At 39.9% G+C, this 21737-nt stretch overlaps 1 protein-coding gene across 1 annotated transcript in view; it reads right to left on the reverse strand.

The window, feature by feature from the left end:
- Positions 1-21473, reverse strand: part of LOC140341239 (cell adhesion molecule CEACAM1-like) — a 37286-nt gene extending 15813 nt beyond the window's left edge. The window contains exons 1-6 of the mRNA XM_072426801.1: positions 21235-21473; positions 18857-19159; positions 5514-5795; positions 4671-4967; positions 2823-3085; positions 521-842 (exon numbers count right to left, since the gene is read on the reverse strand). Coding sequence (XP_072282902.1) covers positions 521-842; positions 2823-3085; positions 4671-4967; positions 5514-5795; positions 18857-19159; positions 21235-21295 — 1528 coding nt within the window. The 5' untranslated portion in view covers positions 21296-21473. The remainder of the gene's footprint in view (positions 1-520; positions 843-2822; positions 3086-4670; positions 4968-5513; positions 5796-18856; positions 19160-21234) is intronic.
- Between the last annotated feature and the right edge of the window lie 264 nt (positions 21474-21737).

Below are 21737 nucleotides of genomic sequence, written 5' to 3' on the forward strand. Positions count from 1 at the left end.
TAGTGAAAAACATTAGGATGCCTATTTCAGCAGTTTTTTTTTTATAATGGGCATATTTTTTATCATCATTCTTAATATATTTGACATCACAGTGAGTTGCAGTGCCATTCATTGAAATCTGAACTCCAGGCATTTCATATAAGGTTGCAGTGTAACCTTATATGTCTATTGAGATTTACTCAACTCTACCACACAACACAACCCTATCTAAAAGGTCATAAAACTTGGACAGTAAAAGGAGAAGCAGCAGGGCAGTGAACTGATCTCTATTACTTTGCTGATTGGCATTTTGCTCTTAGTCTGAGCTTTGCTGTACAGGAACCACAAGAGTCCTATACCGATTCGATTTTGAAACTCACATTGCTTACATTAAAGAAAAATATTTAATAAATGCATTATTACAGAGCTGAATTATTTGTTTATATCAAGTTTACCTTTAAAGTTTTACTTAAACAATATTTTTAATATTTAGATTCCCAAACATTATTTTTTAGGTCTCACAAAAGTAGACTTGACTTACTTTTTTTCACCTGGACATTGAAGGTAAAGGTCTGACTTCCAATAATATTTTTGGCTATGCATTCATATTTTCCAGCATCCTTTATAGTCACATCAGAGATCCGGAGTATAGAGCTAAAATTGGTGTTCTCCACTTTTGTGTTAGTTAGGATTCCCTCAGGAGTTCTCCATGTAAAATTAGCTGGCAATCCATTTACCAGGTTCAATGTTAGTACTAGTGTCCCTCCTACTGTTGTTTCAGTGATCTTGTCATTGTTATGTCCTAGGGGTTTTGGAGGTTCTGATGAAATAAAGATATAACGTGCATAGAATAAACCAGATTTTTACAGCATGGTTCAGGATAAAATAACACTTCAACATGTTGCTGCACAATACAAAGACCAAACAAAGTGTGTTTTTTGTACGATTTCAGCTTAGAACCAGGATTTTAGAAACTGCAGAACCAGGAACAAGAGAAGGAAAATGATTTTTGTAAGGCTGATCAGGTGGTGATATCTACTAAGATCAGACAATGACAGAATTATCTTATACTTCAGTAATCATACACCCAATAGAACAATGTTTCTCAACCAGTGTTTCATAGAACTCTAGGTTTCTTCTAGAGGTTGCTGGAGGTTATTTGAACAATGGCCAGCTTGTGACTCTCAGATCAGTTTAATAGATACCAATGATCGTTTTTTAGTTATCTGTAATGGTGACATTCTTCCTGCTGACCAGCACACTAATGTAATGTGAGTGTTGAGGATATAATAAAGTTTTGAGTCTCCCTGAAAGTTATTTCAAGGGGTTCCCCCACATTAAAAAGGTTGAGAAACATTGCAATAAAATATTTCCTGATAATAGTTCTTGATACAGAGAACGTTAACCTGTAACAAAGCTGCACACTTTAAGAATATGCAAAACCAAATGCTAAAATTCTATCTAAACATTAACTCATCAATGTTAATTATAAATACAAAATTACTAATTAGATTAGTGATTCTACAGTGAAGGTATTTTTTACAGGTACTTTGTTGTATATTATTGTCACCATCAGAAAATCAGCCCTGCTAGAGTGAATTTAGACAAGATGACGTTACAATGACGCTGCAGAACCACAGAAACACTGAGATGCAAGAAAAAATTAAATAAGTGAAATGAAGAAATGTTAGTGCATGCCAACTGTTTGTGATATAGTTCAGCAATTAAATGTAAACTAGTAAAGGGTTTCTTCTACTTTTCCTTCTCATGCTTCCCTATTGGTCACATGAATGATTTTTATGAGCACAGTGAGGGATTCTGAGGCAACATGCCCCCACTACTGGCACATATAAAAACTAGCAGAATTTGCATGCACTTTACACACAGTGCCAGCAAATTCAAGAGTTTGCCATGATTAGTTATGACTTCTTGAAATCCTCAGCCTCGCATTACATATGACGTACGACTTTTGTTTAAATTGTTATAGAGCATCTTGTCCTCCTCTCCATAACACGTCAGTGGGGTACTATAGTCCCAGGCTGCAGCTTAGTGTTCTCCATTCTGAAATAGTTGTGCATCTCACAAATGTTCCAATCTTAGCTAGGACACTATCTGCATGGAGTTTTCAGGTTCTACCTGTGTTTGCGTGGGTTTCGTCCGGGTACTCCAGTTTCCTCCCACATTCCAAAAACATGCAGTTAGGTTAGTTGGCTTCCCCCTAAAATTGACTTTAGACTATAATAAAAGACATGACTGAGGTAGGAACATTAGATTGTGAGCTCCTTTGAGGGACAACTAGTGACATGACTACGGACTCTGTACAGCGCTGCATAATATGATCGCACTATATAAATACTGTGTAATAATAATAATAACATCACCGACCAGTTTATTCAATGTTTATTATATTCTTCTTACCATTGCACCCTATTTCTGCTGACGTCTAAGAAGAGATAATTCCTCATCTAATATTGGGATCTGAATTCTGAAATGTGATTTGTTAAGCCATGTTCTGATCATGTCGCTTAATTCTAAGTATCTAAGTGTGTACAGTATCTACACTAACCTGTGTTCTGTATGCCTTAACCTTTTTCTGCTGCTAGATGGGCAGTATCATTCAACCCACAAACTAATTCATCTCTCTCTCACTTTGCTTTCTCTTTATATCACCTTGCTTGCTTGTCTGTATACAAACAAATAGGCCCCCTTATACCTGCCTGCTGATAATGCAGAAAGCTAATACCAGGTCCAATTCAGGAATTACACTGCCTATATTTTCTAAATACATTTATTAATGATAATAATGAAGCTGCAGTAACTTCCATTTCTGCCTAGATATAAGCTTCAAATGGACATATCTGGCACTCACCAAATACAATTTCACATTGAGATGTTCGACCCAGTTGATCTCCAAGGCAGGTTAGGGTTGATCCTCTTAAAATATTGTAAGGGACCTTGGAGGTTATATTGTTTGTTTTTGTGTCAGTTATGTTGCCGAAGATCAGGGACACATTAGCAGCTGGTTGTCCTCCAGACCAGGAACAGCCAAGCTCAACATCCTGACCGATAGGTCCCACGGTGCATTGTATTTTGTCTTCTGGTTTCCCTATGAAATGTAATTGAATTTCAGCTTAGCCAGTGGATTTTGCATTATCATCAAAATTTAATCTACTGTAAATGCTTTCTTTTGGGTAATTTCACAAGTAAACAAGCAAGAGAAAACTTTGTACATATAAATGTTAGAAATTAGTCCATGAATAGAGATCTGTGTTTGTTTTTCACGTGAACCAGAATCTGTCCCAATCATCCCCAATCATCCTAAAAAAACTATTTGGCCTAATTTTTTTGTCCTCTTGAAGAAAACCTGTGCTTTGGTCACGTGGTTCAAAACAGTGTAAATTGTGATGAGAAAGAAACAATCCTCTCTGGGTGATCTTTGCTAGTAATTTTTACAAACTTTATTACAAATTCCTAGCTTCTTCTTTTCTCAATAAAGAACTGTTGGGTTTATCACTTATAATGCAAACTGATACCTGAAAAGGTCTAACGACCTGGTACCTACTGTAGAAAGTTGCAGTTTCAGCTTCATTTAAAGAGGTAGCTAAACTTAAAGGGATATCTCACCTAAACTGAAATTGGCATTGCAGGGGCCTGAAACCTAATTTATACTTGCTGCACATTTCTGAGAACAAATACTAGGCCTACAATATAAGCTGGAAATTAGATTTTCAGGGGGCTTTTCTTATAATAACTGTACAGAATGCCTGCAGCGATGTTACTTACATGGCATGGACACTTCAGCCAAGCTGTATTACCAAGTCCCGTCCTCTGGAAACAGCACTGACAAAATACCTAGGCATCAAATTTAGCTCAGTATATATCTTACAAATGTATTTAAATACATTCCTATGGAGCAGAGGTTAAAATTTGTCTGGTGCTGTGCTTTCAGAAGCCACTATGCGGACAAGACACAGTCAGTAGCCTTATGGGTAGGTGGCTTTGTGCTACCCCTTGAAAGCCATGCCACCCACAGTACATTTGGGTGTGTATGGATTACGCTCAACTTTCTAGTGTTGAGCTCCGATTAAGAGCACTAGTTGCTAAATTATCTTTGGCTGAAGTGACTGGGTTAAAGTTTTGATCCCTTCACCCATCCAGTCCTTTGCAAGGAAAAACTATGTTTTACACGATACCTTGAACTTAATAGGAATTTTTTTCAAAATGAATTTTCATCATATTTTTAATAAATCCCTTTCAGCTGATAATTCACTTTACTAAATGAACAACCTAAATGAGTTCATCCACCCCACTGTCTTCGAACAGGCCTGCAGATGGAAAAGTCCTCTGAAATTGGAAACGCTTGAACTGTTCCAGATTAGTTATTCTAAACCAATGAATGAAAAATGATTTGTGGAACTTCTAGCTGAGCCATTTGTGATACCAGACTAGCCCAACTGACCTATCCCAGTGGGGATAGTTCTAAGGGACCATATATTCAAATTAACGAGCTAAAACGTGCTAAATACCAAAGCAATAACCATTTTTTAGCCAAGTGCTGCTTTGGCTTTCATTGCTGTTAATAACATCCAATATAACTTTTGTAATCCACTTTGGATGTGCTTTTACAGGTTTCAAATGCTAGGCCATGCAATATTACATCATGCAAATAACAATAAAAATCAAATACTTACAGGCCAAGTTGAGGCTAAGGGCGTTGCTTTCCTCATTCCCTAACAGATTAGATGCTTCACAGGTGAAATTTCCAGTATCATTCCTATAGACGGGGCTGATAAAGAGATTGGAGTGTGGGGGGGAATCACCGTGTGATAAGTAATACCGGGAATCTGCAGGTAATGGTTCTCCGTTCAATTTCCAGAGAAAGGTGATGGCTGATCCCTTAGCTGAGCAATGCAAAGTCACAGATTCCTCCCCAGCCCAGATGTATGATCCCAATGTGTTACTGGTCAGTGTCACTGAAGAGACCGGAGCTGTAATTTACAAGAGTCATTGTTACTACAAGTCAGAAAAATATAAAAACTATCTAATAAAACTAGCTAATATGGTGCAAATATATTGTCATTACTGCAATTTTTCAATTACAGGTTGACAATAAAAAATCCAGCAACCTTTGGACCTAAGGTGTGCACAGTTCTGGAAAATTCGGGATTTTTAAAAGTTATACTTACCTCCACACACAGGCCAGTCTTCCTCCCACAGCACCCAAACATCTGACAAAGTTCCGGGCAGCAGGCAGCAGGGAAGTCTCAACATGTATTTAGTGTAGCAAGCAAGACCTAACAGCTGCTTATGCAGAACAGAGCCATGAAAACATTAGTGGCCCAACAGTGTACTACAACCCCTGTATTGAAAATGCAATCCGAAATTCATGCTGAGAAACGGATTTTCGATGGCTGGATTTTCGATTGTTAAACTGTACCATACCACACTAATGTAAATTTTTAATTTACTTAAAAACAGAGAGCTGAATTACTGGTAATAAAAAATGTAAAATTATACAATTGTTTTACACTTACAGGCCAGATTGAAGCTGACTCCATTACTGGTCTCGCTGTTTATCCAGTTTTTGGCAGTACAGGTGAAAGTTTCATTGTCTTTATCAGAGACCGGACTGATTGTGAGGACTGTGTTATTCTCACTAAGGTGGTAATTGTGGTCTTGGGGCAGTGGTGCCCCCTGTAGGCTCCAGGAGTAAGTGACATCTGCACCACGAGCGGAACAGTTTAGAGATACTGAATCTAGTCCTGGCCACACCAACTCCGATGCATTGCTTGTTAATTTCACATCAGAAACTGGAGCTGCAAAATAGAAAACACATTTTAGGTTTCTGTGCAAACTCACTTTAAAACCAGAAACAAACACAGATTTTTCTCTCACAAAGTGCTGTGTACATTAGATATAGCATTAAACATATTTTCTGTTGCTGCTGAACCAGTTTATAGCTTTCCTGTCCAATCCACTATTTACCAGAATTTAGTATTTACTATGTCATTATGACACCAAGGTGGACTTGGGCAAACCAAATTCTATTCCTACCATAAGAGCTGCAGATGACCTTATTCTCTCCTTTTTATTTACACTGATTTATAAATGATACGTCCATTACCAGAAACCACCTGCCTAATATTGGGATTAGGATTGATTTACTAAAGTCAGCGCCTTTAGTGAAATGACCTATCAGTAGAACACAGCTTGAGCAGGACTGCAATGCCCACTACACTTACATTGCAGCCCATGCTTCTGCCTGTTAGACCTCATTTTACAGGCAGTGAGAGTTTAGAGCTGTTAGGTACCTCTTGGCTCTGGTCACATGATACTGCCAAAAAAAAGTGGAGGGTTAGGACAGTGGGGTTCAGTATGTGAGGAAGCCCATAGTGGAGAATTTGATAGACTTGTACAGGAGGCCCGTAGCAGGGTAAGCGCAGGGTCACATGACAGGCCTGCTTGTGCTGCTTGGAGAAAAACATTGACACAGAGTGATTAGAAGGCGATACATTGACACAGAGTGATTTTTTAGTATTTTGTTCAGAATCTTTTTTTTCTAGGTTTTTCTCGTTTAAAATTGGGTGCGTCTTATAGGCCGGAGCGTCTTATACGCCGAAAAATACGGTACTGATCCCAATATAGAAACAAGGGAGCCAAATTACCACCCCTCAGAATGCTCTTTTTGGAATATTAAGTCCTGGAAATTTAGTTTGTTTTTACTGCAGGTGGTTTCTGAAGCTCCCTAGGTAAGCAAAGATGGACAGCACATTAGAAAAAAAAATGAATACCTCTGTATGAGGTTTACAAGTCATTTAGGTTCATTGGGTTGTGCTTCTTTAAAAAGTTTAATTAATGTACTCCCTCGTCACATTCCTACTATATTTTTCAGCACAGCTTGGCTGCAGCTGTCCCACTTTCTTTCAAGTTTTCCTATATAAGTAAAAACCTTTTTTTAGACAGTCACGCCTTAGCTTTCAGGATTCCCTAATATATAATCAGAAAGGCACACTCATCTGTCTGGGTGAGGGGAATCTGGCTGAACAGTGGTGTAGAATTGAAGCGACTTACAGCAAGGTGGTTAGATACGTTAAGGAATCCTATATGCCAAGGTGCAGCTGATTGATAGAAGTTTTTACTTACTTTAGGAATGTCACTATTGGTTTAGAAAAAAAAAGACCATAACCCACAAAGGGACACAGAATAATGCTCCCCAAGGTTGGAGAAAATACACTTTCAGTGGAGGGAGGCTGGGTAATACTGGAATGAAATTTTTTCAAAGTCATTTGCTATTTGCTAGCAAATGGTTTGAATTTTCAACTAGTTCCATTCCAGGTTTGCTGGATCACCCAGGTTCACTGATGAAAATGTATCCTCTCCTGTCTTGGAGAGCTTTAATAAACCAGTCCCAATGTTTCAATTTCCCTAGTTGTGCCACTACTAAATTTTATCTAAATATTCTGGTAATTTGAAAATTTGCAACTCCCCAAAAACTACTACATTCCCTTCTGAACAAGGATCAATGAGCTGAATGTCACCTATAACATTTACTGATGCTTGGTGCTGCACAGGTTTCTAGCATCTAATGTAATTGCAGCTCCAATGATATATAAACTGTAAAGTGATTTTGTTTTGATCTCTTGACACAGAAAGGCTGGGACCACACAGACAGTTTCCCCAGTTTTTAACCTCCCGGGCGGTCTAATTATGTCCGTATTTTTATGTCAAAAGTGGTACATTGTTTTGTGTGGAATTTGTTGTTTAATATTTTAGACCTGTAAGTCCTAGGAATAACTCCCGGGTATGATAAAGTTTGAAGCACATATCACAAATTATACTATAACAAATAATTATGAATAATTTTATAAATAAAATTATAAATAAAATAAACTTTATTAAAACATTAAAAAATTAAATTTTTTTAAAAATGTGTCTAAACAAGGGTACAATAATAGAATAAACTTTTGGATTTGTTGATTATTATTAGGATTTATTCTTCATAACTTTAGCACTGTGATCAATGTTTTAAAAGGAGGCCCGTAGCAGGGTAAGCGCAGGGTCACATGACAGGCCTGCTTGTGCTGCCTGGAGAAAAGGGGGGGGGGAGGAGTGCAGCGTGGTTTAAAAAAGTACAGTGAATAGAGAGGGGCTAAGTAGGAGGGCAAGGTCAGAAGTTTAAGGGGTGGGGTGAAATAGATAAAAGGAAGGTGCATCGGAAGGACAGCACAGTTTTTTGGGAAGAAGAAATTGAAGAAGATCTCGTTAGGCATTATGGAGTCTGTGGACACCTTAATGCAGCAGCTTAGGGCTGCAGCGGCGTCACAAGGTGAGGCCTGGCTGCAGGAGAGGGTGGCAGAGGCAGTGGGGGGGGTTAGCAGGGAGCAGAATTTAGTTAGGATGGAAGGGCTGCGGCCTCGGAGAATTAGGGCTCCGGTGCGTCTAAGCCCTGAACCTTTTCACAGGACTCAGCGCCAATCTGGGAGCCCCATTAGGGACCCTCCTAGCGGGGCAGCCGGGCGACGCTTGCCCAGGTCTGCCTCTGGTTTAGGGAGGAATCCCCGTCGCCGGCGGAGTTCTGGCGTGGGGGCTGCGGCTGCCAGGGAGCGTAGCCCCCACTCGGAAGTTGGTGAGGCCTTGAGAGGGGAGGCCTCACCGGAGAATGTCCCCCTGCGGTCGGCAGGGAGGAAGAGAAGGTCGGTTGAGGGGGGGGCTGTGGCTGGCAGGGGGCGCAGCCCCCCTTTGCAGAGTGAAGGGGTTCTGGAGGGGACCTCAGCTATGGCTGGGCCCCTGCACCAGGGACCCCTTAAGAAGGTGGCGGTAAAGCAGGGGGCGCAGCCCCCTTTCCTCTAGGGCGCCTAAGGCCTATGTCCGGGCCTTACCTGAAGCCGGAGCCCGGAGTTGCGCGGGGTCCCGGGGGATGGTGAAGGTGGCTGGCCCCTCCGGGGGCGCAGCTGGGACTGTCCAGGAGGCACGAGGTGGTCCGGTGGGGCAGAGGGACGGCGTCCGGCCGAATCCAGGCCGCGTGGCCAAGATGGTGGCGGCGCTGCAAGAACCGGAAGTGGACGCGGCGCCCGGATATGACGCGGGAGGGCGCTTCGCGTCAGCCGGAGGACCAGGAAGTGGCGCCGAATTTGAATTCGAGGCTCCCCGCTCGGAAGGGGAGCTTTCTTCTTCTGAAGGAGATGGTGATGCGGGCCGGGTGTCGGAAGCAGTGCGGGGCCCAACAGCAGCGGTGGCAGGATCCGGAGAGCAGGATCAGCCAGGTAGGATACATTGGGGGCCTGGGGGGGGTTTTAGGATTCCTAGTGCGATAGGGGAAGGTCCAAAAGAATCTCGGAATTTGCGATCTGCGTTGCGGCAAGCAGGGGTAGTGGCAGCAAAATTGGCAAAAGAGGTAAGTTTGGGCAGGATGAGCGGCCCCTTTGTTGAACCGCCGCTGGAGGGTCTGATTGTGTCCCCGCTGGGTTTGGTCCCAAAAAAGGAACCAGGTAAGTTTAGGCTTATTCATCATTTATCCTTTCCGCCGGGGGAATCGGTTAATGATGGGATACAGCCGGAGGCTTGCTCAGTGGTATATACCTCCATTGATGCGGCGGTAGCTTGGGTGAGGAGGTATGGCCGGGGGGCGCTATTGGCAAAAGCCGATATTGAGGCGGCATTCCGCTTATTGCCGGTACATCCACAGTGCTTGAGTCTGCTTGGATGTCAGTGGGGGGGGGGGGCATATTTTGTTGATCGCTGTTTACCGATGGGTTGTTCTGTTTCTTGTGCGTTGTTTGAAAAATTCAGTTCTTTTTTGGAGTGGGTGGTGCGAACGGTGGCGGGGGTGGATTCGATCATTCATTATTTGGATGATTTCTTGATGATTGGTCCAGCGGGGAGTACGGTGTGCAGAGTGTTGCTTGCCACCCTGCAACACATTGCGGAAAAGTTTGGGGTCCCGTTAGCTGCAGAGAAGACTGAGGGGCCAGGGACAGTTTTGACGTTTTTGGGGATAGAATTGGACACGGTAGCCATGGAGAGTCGGTTGCCGCGGGAGAAGTTGGTGGATTTACAGGATGTGGTTAGGGGAGCGAGGGCGCGGCGGAAGATGCGTTTGAGGGAAGTGCAATCTCTATTGGGAAAACTCAATTTTGCGTGTCGGGTTATCCGGATGGGGAGAATTTTCTGTAGGCACCTGGCGGCTGCTACGGCAGGGGTGGCGAGGCCTACGCATTTTGTTCGGTTGTCCAAAGAGGTAAAGGCGGATCTGGGGGTCTGGCAAGAATTTTTGGATTCTTTCAATGGTAGGGCTCTATGGTTGCATGGGCCTGTGGAGGCTGTAGATTTGGAATTGTTTACTGACGCGGCGGGGGCTTCAGGTTTTGGGGCATACTTTGGGGGACAATGGTGTGCAGGGGCGTGGCCGGATTCATGGGTAAAAGGGGGTTTGGTGAAGGACCTGGTTTTGTTGGAATTGTTCCCAATAGTTGTGGCAGTTGAGTTGTGGGGCCGGGAGCTGGCTAACAAAAAAGTTAGGTTTCATTGTGACAATTTGGGGGTTGTGCAGGCACTGAATAAATTCTCGGTGTCCTCAGTGCATGCGGGTTGCTTGATGAGACATTTGGTTCTGCGTTGCATGCAGCATAATATCTTTGTTTTTGCTAGGCATATTCCGGGGGTATGCAATGTGATTGCTGATGCTTTGTCTCGTTTTCAGTGGGACAAGTTTCGCGATTTGGCGCCGGAGGCGGAGGTCAGTGGTTTACCCTGCCCGGAACAGTTGTGGGGGATTGCTATGGGATGTTGAGAGGTTTGCTGCAGCAGTCGGTGAGTGAACGCACTTGGAGGGCGTATGCGGCGGTATGGAGGGAGTGGGAACAATTGTGTGAGAGCCTGGGAGCTGGGGGCTGGGTGGAAGAGGCATTGCAGGTGTTGTTATACTGGTTGGTGCAAAAATTTTCACACGGGGTGTCGGTGGCGGCAATTAATAGGTTGATGGCGGGGATGGCTTTTTGGTTTAAATGGAGGGGGTGGCGGGATTTTACGAAGGAGTTTATTGTAAGGCAGGCGTTGAAGGGTTACAGGAGGGGGGTTAAAGTACGGGATAGGAGGAGGCCTGTGTCATTTGAGTTGCTGCATAAACTGTTAGGGCAGTTGCACTTTCTGTGCGTAGGTGAGTATGAGCGAGTTTTGTTTAAAGGGGCCTTTTGTTTGGCGTTTTTTGGCGCAATGCGTATCAGTGAGTTGGTTAGCCCGACGAAGCAGCGGTCTGGGGGGATTATGGTGGAGGATGTGGAGTGCTCGGCGGAATGGGTGAGTATGCGCATTAGGCGGTCTAAAACTGACCCGGATGGGAAGGGGTTAATGGTGCGGCTGTTTAGGATGAGGAGGGGATCTGTGGTTTGTCCGGTAGCGGCTGTCGCAGAGTTGTTGCGGGTCAGGGGCTGTGTTGGGGGTCCATTGTTGATGCATCAAGATGGGACGTTTTTGTCACGATTCCAATATGTGGCGGTTTTTAGAAAATGCTTGGGTAGGTTGGGTTTGGATGTGCATGAATTTTCTTCCCATTCTTTCAGGATTGGGGCGGCCACAGAAGCTGCTAGGTGGGGTTTGGGGGAAGAGGTTATTAAAAGAATTGGGAGATGGGAATCCAAGAGGTTTCAGTTGTATATTAGACCTCAATTGCTATAAGGGTTTCGCTGGTTGGTTGGTGTGGTGGGGTGCGGTCTCCAGTGGTGGGGGTGGAGTCTCGGTGGGATTGATGGGTTGGTTAGTGTTTTATTTGTTTGTTTATTTACAGGCGCAAGGGGATGTTTGGTGTGGATTATCGGGCATTCGTACGTTTGGTGGGGTGCCAAGCGGGCGGACGTCAGGCCTGATGGTCGTCAGCTGGGCTTTGCAAGACAGGAGGCCTTGATTCGTTGGATCGGGGTCCATGGGATGCTGTGGAGCCGGATGGTACCTGAGATTAGAAGATGTGCAGCGCTGGACGGGGCTCCGGACGTAGTGGTAATGCATGCTGGGGGGAATGACCTAGGAAAGAGAGCCATGAAAGGTTTGGTGCGGGATGTGCGGTTAGATTTTTTGCGTTTGCAGGTGGAGTTCCCGGGGACAGTTTTAGTTTGGTCTGATATAGTTGCAAGGTCGGTTTGGAGGGGGGCTAGGTCAGTTGAAGGTATCAATAAAGCTAGGATTAAGGTTAATAAAGAGGTGGGCAGATTCTTTGCCAGGAATGGGGGTGTAGTGGTGCGACACAGGGAACTGGAGGAGGACACAGGGAGTTTTCTTAGGAGGGATGGTGTGCATTTGTCGGATGTTGGTACTGATTTGTGGTGTTTGGGGATACAAGATGGAATACAGAGAGCTATCAGGGTGTGGAGGGGCGTGCGGGTGTGAGGAGTCCCACCCGTACGCTGTGGCGGTTGAGGTTTGGTGGAAGGTAGGAGTTCTTGTTTAAGTACGGTTGGGGGGGGACACCCAAGGTGGTGGCGTAACCCCCCCCCCCAATTCATGTGGAATGGTGGAGGCCCCTGAAGTGGTGTTGTGCTACTAGGGGGTCAGGATGGGCTGTGTTTTGGTTATTATGGTTTATGGGGTTGTGGCGGACTTTACCTTCCGGACCTGCAATCTAGTATTTCAAGGGTTAAATTAAAGATAGAGGTTTATGTGTTAAAGGGTTAATGTTTGATAGTCATTTAAAGAAGGTTGTAAATGTTATTTAAATGTTATTTAAATGTTATTTATTGGTTTATGTTAAATTGTTATTTGTTGACATGTTATTTATGTTAAGTTATGTTAATTTATTGAATATTAATATAAGTTTTGTTATTTAAATAAACGGCTGCTTTGCAGCCATTTTAAACGCATACAGGTGTGGAGTCTTGATTTGAGGTGAGGGGTGTTATGGGGGGTGAGACTGGGTAAGGTGTGGGGTTAATTTGGTAAGTATGGTATAGTGGGGGGAAAGGGGAAGGCAAAGCTACAAGCTAGCCTAGTCATGGGAGGAGGGGATAATTTTATCCTTATCCCTGTAGTCTGTACATTGCACACTACTGAGCCTTGCCTTCTGTACCTAACAATAAACTCTCTAATATATGTTACACACTCCTAAACCTCACTGTTCTTGTTTGGCACACTCCTGAACTCTGCACCGTGTGTTAGGCATTTCAGAAGTCTGCATTCCATGTGATATAAACTACTGAGCCTGGTGCATTACACACTGCAGTATATACACTGTTGTAAACTGTGTACTATCTTTAAGTATTCTGTATACAGAATGTCATATGAAATAAAAAAGTTTTAAATAGGATGAGCGAGACAATTTTTTTAATTCGGTCTTGCGGCGAATTGTGCCGTTCCTGCTTACTAAATATGTAGGAGATAATGGCCTTTGTAAATTCGGCCGGCAAGACCGAATTTTTGGAACCTGCAAAATCAATCAGGGAGATTGCTGATAAATGTATTTAAGAGGGAGGGGAGGGGGAGAACGAGAAAGTGGCACCCCACTGCGTTCCCCTCCCTTCGCTTATATTGCAGTCATTAGTCAGTTGTTCATCTCTGAAAGACATCAGGCGAGCACTGTACACATCAGATTTTTGCCCAAGACGAGCCCGACTGTTCATATCGTGCAAGAATCAGCTGACGTGTGTACATAGCCTGAGCGAGTTCTGGCTGCTCAATTAACAGTAAATTACTAATCTGCATAAAATTAACAATTAGTGAATGTTGTGGAAATTCACTGTATGAAGAATCTACAATTGTGTGCAAGGAAATGTGAAAGAATAATGATTTATACTTGCAGATGATTAGATAGCGGAAATCAGAGCTTTACCCCCATTCATTTGGGCTGATTTATTAAAGCCAAAGCTGGAGAAAATACACTTTCATGAGTGAAGCTGGGTGATCCAGAAAACCTGGAAAGGATCAGGTGCAGAATTGAAAACATTTGCTAACAAATAGCACATAACTTTTAGGGAATCCATTCCAAGTTTTCTGGATCCCCCAGCATCACTGATGAAAGGGTATCCTCTCCAGCCTTGGAGAGTTTAACTAAATGAGGAAAATTAAGTGAATTATCTTTGCAGATTTCCAGGCAAACAGACTATATTCCTTTAGTAAATCAACTCCATGTTTACAGAAAAGCAGCTATGATTTGATTTAAGTTGTGAAAGAGAACTGGTTATATTTTTTCAGTTTGATCTATTACTCACATTTACCCTTTAGCTGACCCTACACAATTTTTTCTTATGTAAGATTTCTAGAATGTGAGAACCCCAGGTAATCCCATTTTATCTGCCATACACTTTAGCATGTCAGGTTAAATCTTTCTCCTAACACCATATATGAACAATTTTTTTTCATTAAAATTAATCTTTTGAAATCATCTATTGTACTCTGTACAAGTTAAATGTATTACACAATTCAAGTTATATCATTTTTTTGGGTAACAGTTTCTGTCTACTCGTGACAGGGGTACATAAGGTTTAAGACCTTAATATATCTATTATGAAAAAAATTTGATGATTTAAATAAACTTTTGTGCCCTTGCCTAACTGTTTAATGACACCTACAATCTAATTTTTATGGATGTTGTGGGTGTATTTTCTGCTGCCACTCTCTGTGGTTGTCTGGAAGTAGAGGAAGGAATCCCTACAGGGCACATGGGGCTCGCAGCAGATGTTATTCCCATTTCGGTGGAAGGTATAAGTAGTGACAATCTCCCCATTGGCATTACAATGAAGTGCCACCAAGAAGATTAGAATCAGTGTTATTACTGCTGGGGACAGGATGACTGAGAGTGGCTAAAATTTAAAATAAAAAATAAAAAATGTTCATAGTGAATAATATAAAAACAGCAAAAAATGATGTTAAATCATATGGAAGTGATAAATAAATGTAGAACAAATGCTGTTAAACGTAGACATATAGCATATGCAACAACTGAAACTACAGAAAGAAAGACGTAAAAAAAAAAAAAACCCAACTACTGATTAAGACTCTTTTTACTTGACAACTTTTTTTGTCTGTGAGTTCCTGTTTGAAATCCACTCCATTCTAAAATCTAAATTTCAAAAACCAATTATTCAAACAGTGATTGATAATCATATTAGTTTGGTCCATAAATTTACATCAAGTACAAATTACAGAAATATGTCTAACTGGCATTAAATTGCACCAGGTAAATAAATGACAATGAGTATGGAACATTGAAGTGATGTAGATTTGTAATATATAGGTGACTCCTTAAAAGTAAGATGGGACTCTAATAGTAGTGACATGTTTCGCAAATATCCTGCTTCTTCAGACCTAAAACCTTTCTGGGTGAAGTTTTTAATTTAAATAGTTTAAATGTACAGAAACACAATATATTAATATAACTTTAAAAAACATGTCAAGCCATTAAAGTGTGAACGCCTTTAAACTGGAAAAAAGGCAATATCTAAAAGATTCAAGAGGAATCACTTTAAAAGCCAGTTTACAGCCCATCCTTTTAGAGTTAGCCATGGATAATTGCCCTAGAATTATTTCCCTTACTATGGCAATATCTTACATGTTCTGCACAATGACGTACCTCTAAGTACATGCCCTAAATGTGAGTTTGCATTCAATAATCTACATATAGTGACGAGTACTCTTTAAAAGATAATCAGGTGCCTTTTAGAACCCTAATGCATCCTCTGCTCTCTGATAAAGAAGATTAAGCACAACAAGGGGGCACAATCGGATAGGGGTGGGGGAACTGTGGGTTTGGGAGGCAATACATATTTAACCAAATAAAAGTCAATAGGCAGCTCTATGGCTACTTTTATTATTTTTTTTATGAACCTCAAAGTCTGCAGAAAAATACCAATACAAGCTCATGGCTGTAGTTACCTTTTGATTGACAGATCGCAGATACAGATCTTGTCATGAATCCAAATACTTTTACATGGGCAATACATTTTTACATTTTTACAAGAACTTATTATATTTATTGGTACCCCCTTTTTAAAATATCAACTTTAATTAAACCCTTTTCCCCTCTCAAATTTATTTTGGGAAAACTATTATATATCTGTAGCACTGATGCATGCCGGCAGCATAGGGACGCAATGGGCCTGATTTATTAAAGATCTCCAAGACTGGACAGGATACACTTTCAGCGGTGAACCTGGGTGATCCAGAGAACCTGTAATGGATTTTTAAAAAGTAATTTGCTATTTGTTAGCAAATTAGTTAAATCCTGGACCAGATCCATTCCAGGTTTGCGCTGGATCACCTAGGTTTAGTGATGAAGGTGTATCCTCTACAACCATGGAGAGCTTTAATAAATAAGGCCTAAATGAAGATACAGTAAAACAAAAATCTGTCAAATTACCTGTATGAAATACTTTAAAGTGGTATACTTTTTTTTATTCATTAACCAAAAACAATGTCCCTCCCTTCCTTAATATTAAGACCAGGCTCTTTGCAAACAAGATTTTTTTTTCAACTACACTTTGATTTACAGAACAAAAAGTCACGTTTTTCTTTTTTTCTGTATACCTTTTACTTTTTTTCATTTGTAACATGTTTTCATATGTGAGCATTCCATATTGAAAGGCTTTAAAATTCATTGGCTTCAGATTAGATCGAGTTTTCTTCAAATTTTTTTGTTGATCAAACATATATTGAATCTGTGCAAATTCACTCATGTCTACATTTCATTAACTATTGTATTCCTTTATATAAACTAACAAAACATAGAGGGCACCTTTTAATTGGTATCAGTAATGCTTTCTATATATGATTTAACCTGTACCATATATGCTCTGCATGACTACAATAAAAACATTTATTGATACCCTGGGTGATGTTCTTTATATTGTAATGTTTGCCAAGCATACAACAATTGATATACAGACAAATAAAGGTTTAAAATATTTTTTTAAATATATATATATATATAAATATATATACTAAAGATAAAAAAATCCAGGTAGACAGAAGAATTTCACTCTTGCAGTTTAAAAATGATCAGTCTTACCATTATCATTTCCATTGTCTCTGATCCATCATTAATCTTAGTTTAATTGTTCAATTTCCTGTATAAACACTCCCTTATCTGCTCCATCTCCCACATCTCTGGGAACATAACTTCTGCTCATGGACACCATAACTCAGTCCATGTTTTTCACTTGCCTCAATTTTAGTTTCTCATTTTCAACTTCCATTGTTTCCAGTTTCACTGACACATCCCAGTTTTGTTCAGGGTCCTCCCCACTGACTCCACAAACTCTATTAACCTGCTTCATCTTTAGCCTGCAGATTCCTGGACACAATGATGACATTACTTTTTATAGAAAGATCAGTAATGACTATTTTTGAGTCAAAAGTTGACCCATAATACCCACTTACTCCTCTCCTGCAAATTAAATAATTCCGCCAATATACTCTCCTGCGTTTATATTCCTCTGTCGTAGCCTCTACACTCCTGCTATGCTCATATTGCTCAATATTTTACCACTCCGCTCCTGCACATACCTCTCTCTGTCATATCCTCTGCACTTCACACCTGCTCATACTATTACTTTTTTACCCTTTGCACTTCTCCCCAGCACATAATTCCTGTAATCTTTCTATTCAAATTATTTTCCTATTGCATATATTTTTCAAAACATTTGCTTAGCATTTTTGTTTTCCCCAATCTTCCTGTTCTGTATCGGGTGCAGTTTTGTTGGTGATTATAACGTAGCTCTCAACTGTCCCAATTTCGTCCGGTACAGTACCATTTTCCAGGTGTCAGTCCCGTTTCCTGCTAAACTCCTGTATTGAAGGAACAGTTGCAGTTCCTTCAATGGCCTTTTATACTCCTAATATTAATAATTTAAAGAGAGAACACCAAAGAAGATGTTTGGGGACTTTCTAATTTTTGGTTTCTTATCTGCCTTATCAATACATGTTTTTGCGCGACTGGCAAGGACTGGCCACAAAAAAAAAAAAACCTCTGTCTGCACATTTGAGAGCTGGCAACAATGGACAGCATTCGTACAGCTCACTGCAGCCCCTATTTATTCCTTATGGGGGCTAATGCAGATATAGAGTTTCCTCAAGCAGTAGGTAAATAGGGATAAATGAACCTAAACCTCACTGCCAGCGTGAATAAACTCCAAAAGATGTATAAAAAGCATAACAAAGTTTATTTAATTAATAAAAAATATAGTTAATATTAATTAATAATAGTTTTAAAAGGAAAGTACTCATATGTGTATCAGAAAGGATAAGTAAGCACCATGTGAGTTGCCTCAGCTTATTAATTTGACAAATTTCACAGATTTCACATTTCACACTTTTTACAGTTTTTTGTAAAATCCATCTCTTTAGTAGGTTTCAGCAATTCACGCATCAAATTCTTTATACTTTCTGACCAAACAAAAAGAACCGACCTTTTAAAAATGTTTTAAACTATGTTTTTTTTTTAATAAATTACCTTTGCCCCCTCTACTGGACCATGCCACTATTTGTCAACTTTTCCCTCTTTCAAATGTTGGAAGGTATGAATATAATAGTAAAGGCAGTGTAATGGCGCTATAGTGTCCCTTTGGCTCTTGGATCAAGCAAAACAAAAAAAAGAAAACCTGGAAAACTGATGATGTATTTATCCTATTAAATATATATTATTATGTGGGTAAATGTTTTTATTTAAAGGTGCCTTTTTATAACTTTCTAGCCAAATAATAGAAAATATTAAATATATTACTTTAAAAATGAAAGCTGAATAATTCTTCACTATCGAATTGTGTTCACTGGTTCCATACCACAAAAGTGTTACCAAATGCAGTAAATCTAGATGTATTTTCTTGGTGTAATGCTTACAACTTGTCAACCTCCCCTTGGATCAATTATAGCACTGATAAAATAGCGAGTTATTACTTACTATAGACCCTGAGTCCATAGGTAGACTGCTTTATAAAGGTAGAGTTTGGATATTGTGCAGAAAAATGGTAATCCCCATCATCTGATAATCTCAGATCCTCCAATCTCAGAGTTCCATTCACATACAGGCTGCATCTTCCCGTGAACTGATTAAGACACACAGGAGAGCCACCAGGAAAGCGCTGTGCAATTATAGTGTTTTTAAAAGTCCATTGTAATACAGGATCGGCGAATGGTATAGACTCATAAAAATAAACAGATCCTCCAAGAGTTCCATTCACAACTTGGTTAGCCAATACAGCACCTGCAAAAAAAAAAACTTCAACAGTCAGTAAATGTAATGTACATCATGCCCTAAACACGTGACATTTGTAATGTTATTAATATTACTGAACATTTTGTACAGATTTTTAAAGAGCACAACAGGACATCAGCATGCCAAATAGTTTAGATATAGATGTAATTTTGGACCAAAATGTTTGCTATACTCAAATAACCCCCTTTTGATTAATACTGTTCAGAAGGGCTATAACTTGTCTAAAAATGTCTATGTATAGCCAAAAGTGTTTATTTTAAAGAGGAAAAGTAGTTAGGGTTAAAACCACTATGGGGTAATTATTTCCTTACTTTTTCCCGTTAAAGCAATTTCATTTTAATTAGTGTCCAAAGGATGCAGCAGGAAGTGAGGAGAATTTTCCACTTGAACATGTGTCACTTAAACAAGTATCTCGGTTTGAAGATTTTCTATCACCTCTTGTTCTGGTGATAGCTCAAGATTTTTAAATTCTGCTTTTTTTCTTTTGCCATTAGGTACCGGTATAAAAAGAGGGAAAAACTTAACTTAGAAACCAACAGCTCAACTGAGTACCACTGGAAAATTGAAAACTACCAAAAATGATTTTGCACTCAAGAGCTCTTGTTTGCTATACAAGCTTCCTAAATTTTGGAGGCAGGAAATTGGACCCTTTGCATAGCAGGAAAGAGGGACAGAGTAATTTGGCTCTGAAAGAGGGGCAGCTCATCTAATGTAAATCAGGGACATGACAGGAGTGGTACACTAACATAAACAGCAGCAACTAACACTAGTTAAAACAAAACTGACTATCATAGAAGCTATAACTTCCATTCCTTAAGCTTTGTACACACTGTTTATTTCAGTCTCTGTATATGATCACTAGTAAATGTTTCACCTGCGATCAGAGCAAATGAGCGCTGTACAGCACTGTTGTGTTCTAAGGAAAGGGTGGGGGAAGGAAAATTGGGAGGTGGTCTGCTGCGTTGACCCCATTACTAAACAACAGTGGTCATTAGAGAACAGCTGCAGAGACACTGCAGAGTTTCACTTGAGACAATCCTAAATGTTTTGCTAGAATTTATAGCTAGCATCTTTAGTGTGTAATGTACAAGGAAATGTAGGTAAATGGAATGCTAAAGTTTAAAGTTTCACCTTTCTTGTCTTGATAAAGTATACTAAATAAATTAAGTTATTATTTAGGAAATTATCTTTTCAAAAAGGGACGTGTGTATATGTATAGATAGATAGATAGATAGATAGATAGATAGATAGATAGATAGATGGATAGATAATAGATAGATAGATAGATAGATAGATAGATAGATAGATAGATAGGTAGATAGATAGATAGATAGATAGATAGATAGATAGATAGATAGATAGGTAGATAGATAGATAATAGATAGATAGATAGATAGATAGATAGATAGATATGGATAGATAGATAGATAGATAGATAGATAGATAGATAGATAGATAGATAGATAATTAGATAGATAGATAGATAGATAGATAGACACATTAATATTATTCTGTTTTTATTTTTCCTGCTCCTTAAATGTTTTTTTTTTCTAATAGCCAGTTAAACACTAGTAGTACCCCTTTTAATACACAGAAAACACAACAAAATGTTAAGAACATGATTACCATATGGCAATATTTCTATGATAACCACAAGTGGAACAATTACATTTTTTTTTCTTTATCTGCTTTTTCTATACTGATAAAGTTATTCTTTAGTTTAGGTACTAGTTATATGTAACCGGATAATATTGGTGAATAGCACAAAACATGCATAGGCTCTGTCATAGCACAATGCAGCACATATATTAAACATTTCATTGCAGTGTAAGATACAACTAATATACCTCTTGTATATATATTTAAAAAAAAAACCTAATAAACAAGTTATCTCTTTAATACTGAAAATATTAGTTTTTATATTTAATACATCTCACATCTCCTGTTATAGTGATCTTATGACATTTAGTTAGTGAACTGTTATCCACTTATTTGAAATAAGCACTATGTATAACACAAAGCCAAAAACTGGATCAACATAACAAATCTCAGTGCAAACCTACCTGAGTTTAGCAGCAACAAGACACAAGGGATCATCAAACCTATTCCAGCTGACATCTTCATGTTTCTTTAACAAGAAATAGTTGCTGTATATAATCACTTTTTTCAGCAATGTTACTGTTTGGGGTCAGTTTCCTCCAACTTGTTCTCCTTGTTGGAAATGTTGTGTTGTGTTTTCTAGTCCTTCATCATAGAGCCTTACAGCCACTTGGTGCTTGGGAGAAGTGTGTGAAATATTAATTTTTAACCACAACCCCTGCAACACTGTAGCATGTCATCATTATATTCTGCTTCCTGGTATTCTCTGCCAATAATATGACTTTCATGAAGGAGTTTCCATGTTAATATGTTCTTTTGTTCTTTGATGCTAATTTTAGGAATAAATGCTGTGCATTACAACTGTATTTTTTTTTTTTCTTTGGATGGTTACCTCTGACAGACAAGACTATTCCACCTTTTCTTTTTTTTGTCTGTTACATCATGGTATTTGGTATTTATACCACTA

This window comes from Pyxicephalus adspersus, chromosome 11 (genome assembly GCF_032062135.1).
Source record: "Pyxicephalus adspersus chromosome 11, UCB_Pads_2.0, whole genome shotgun sequence".
NCBI classification, from domain to species: Eukaryota; Metazoa; Chordata; class Amphibia; order Anura; family Pyxicephalidae; genus Pyxicephalus; species Pyxicephalus adspersus.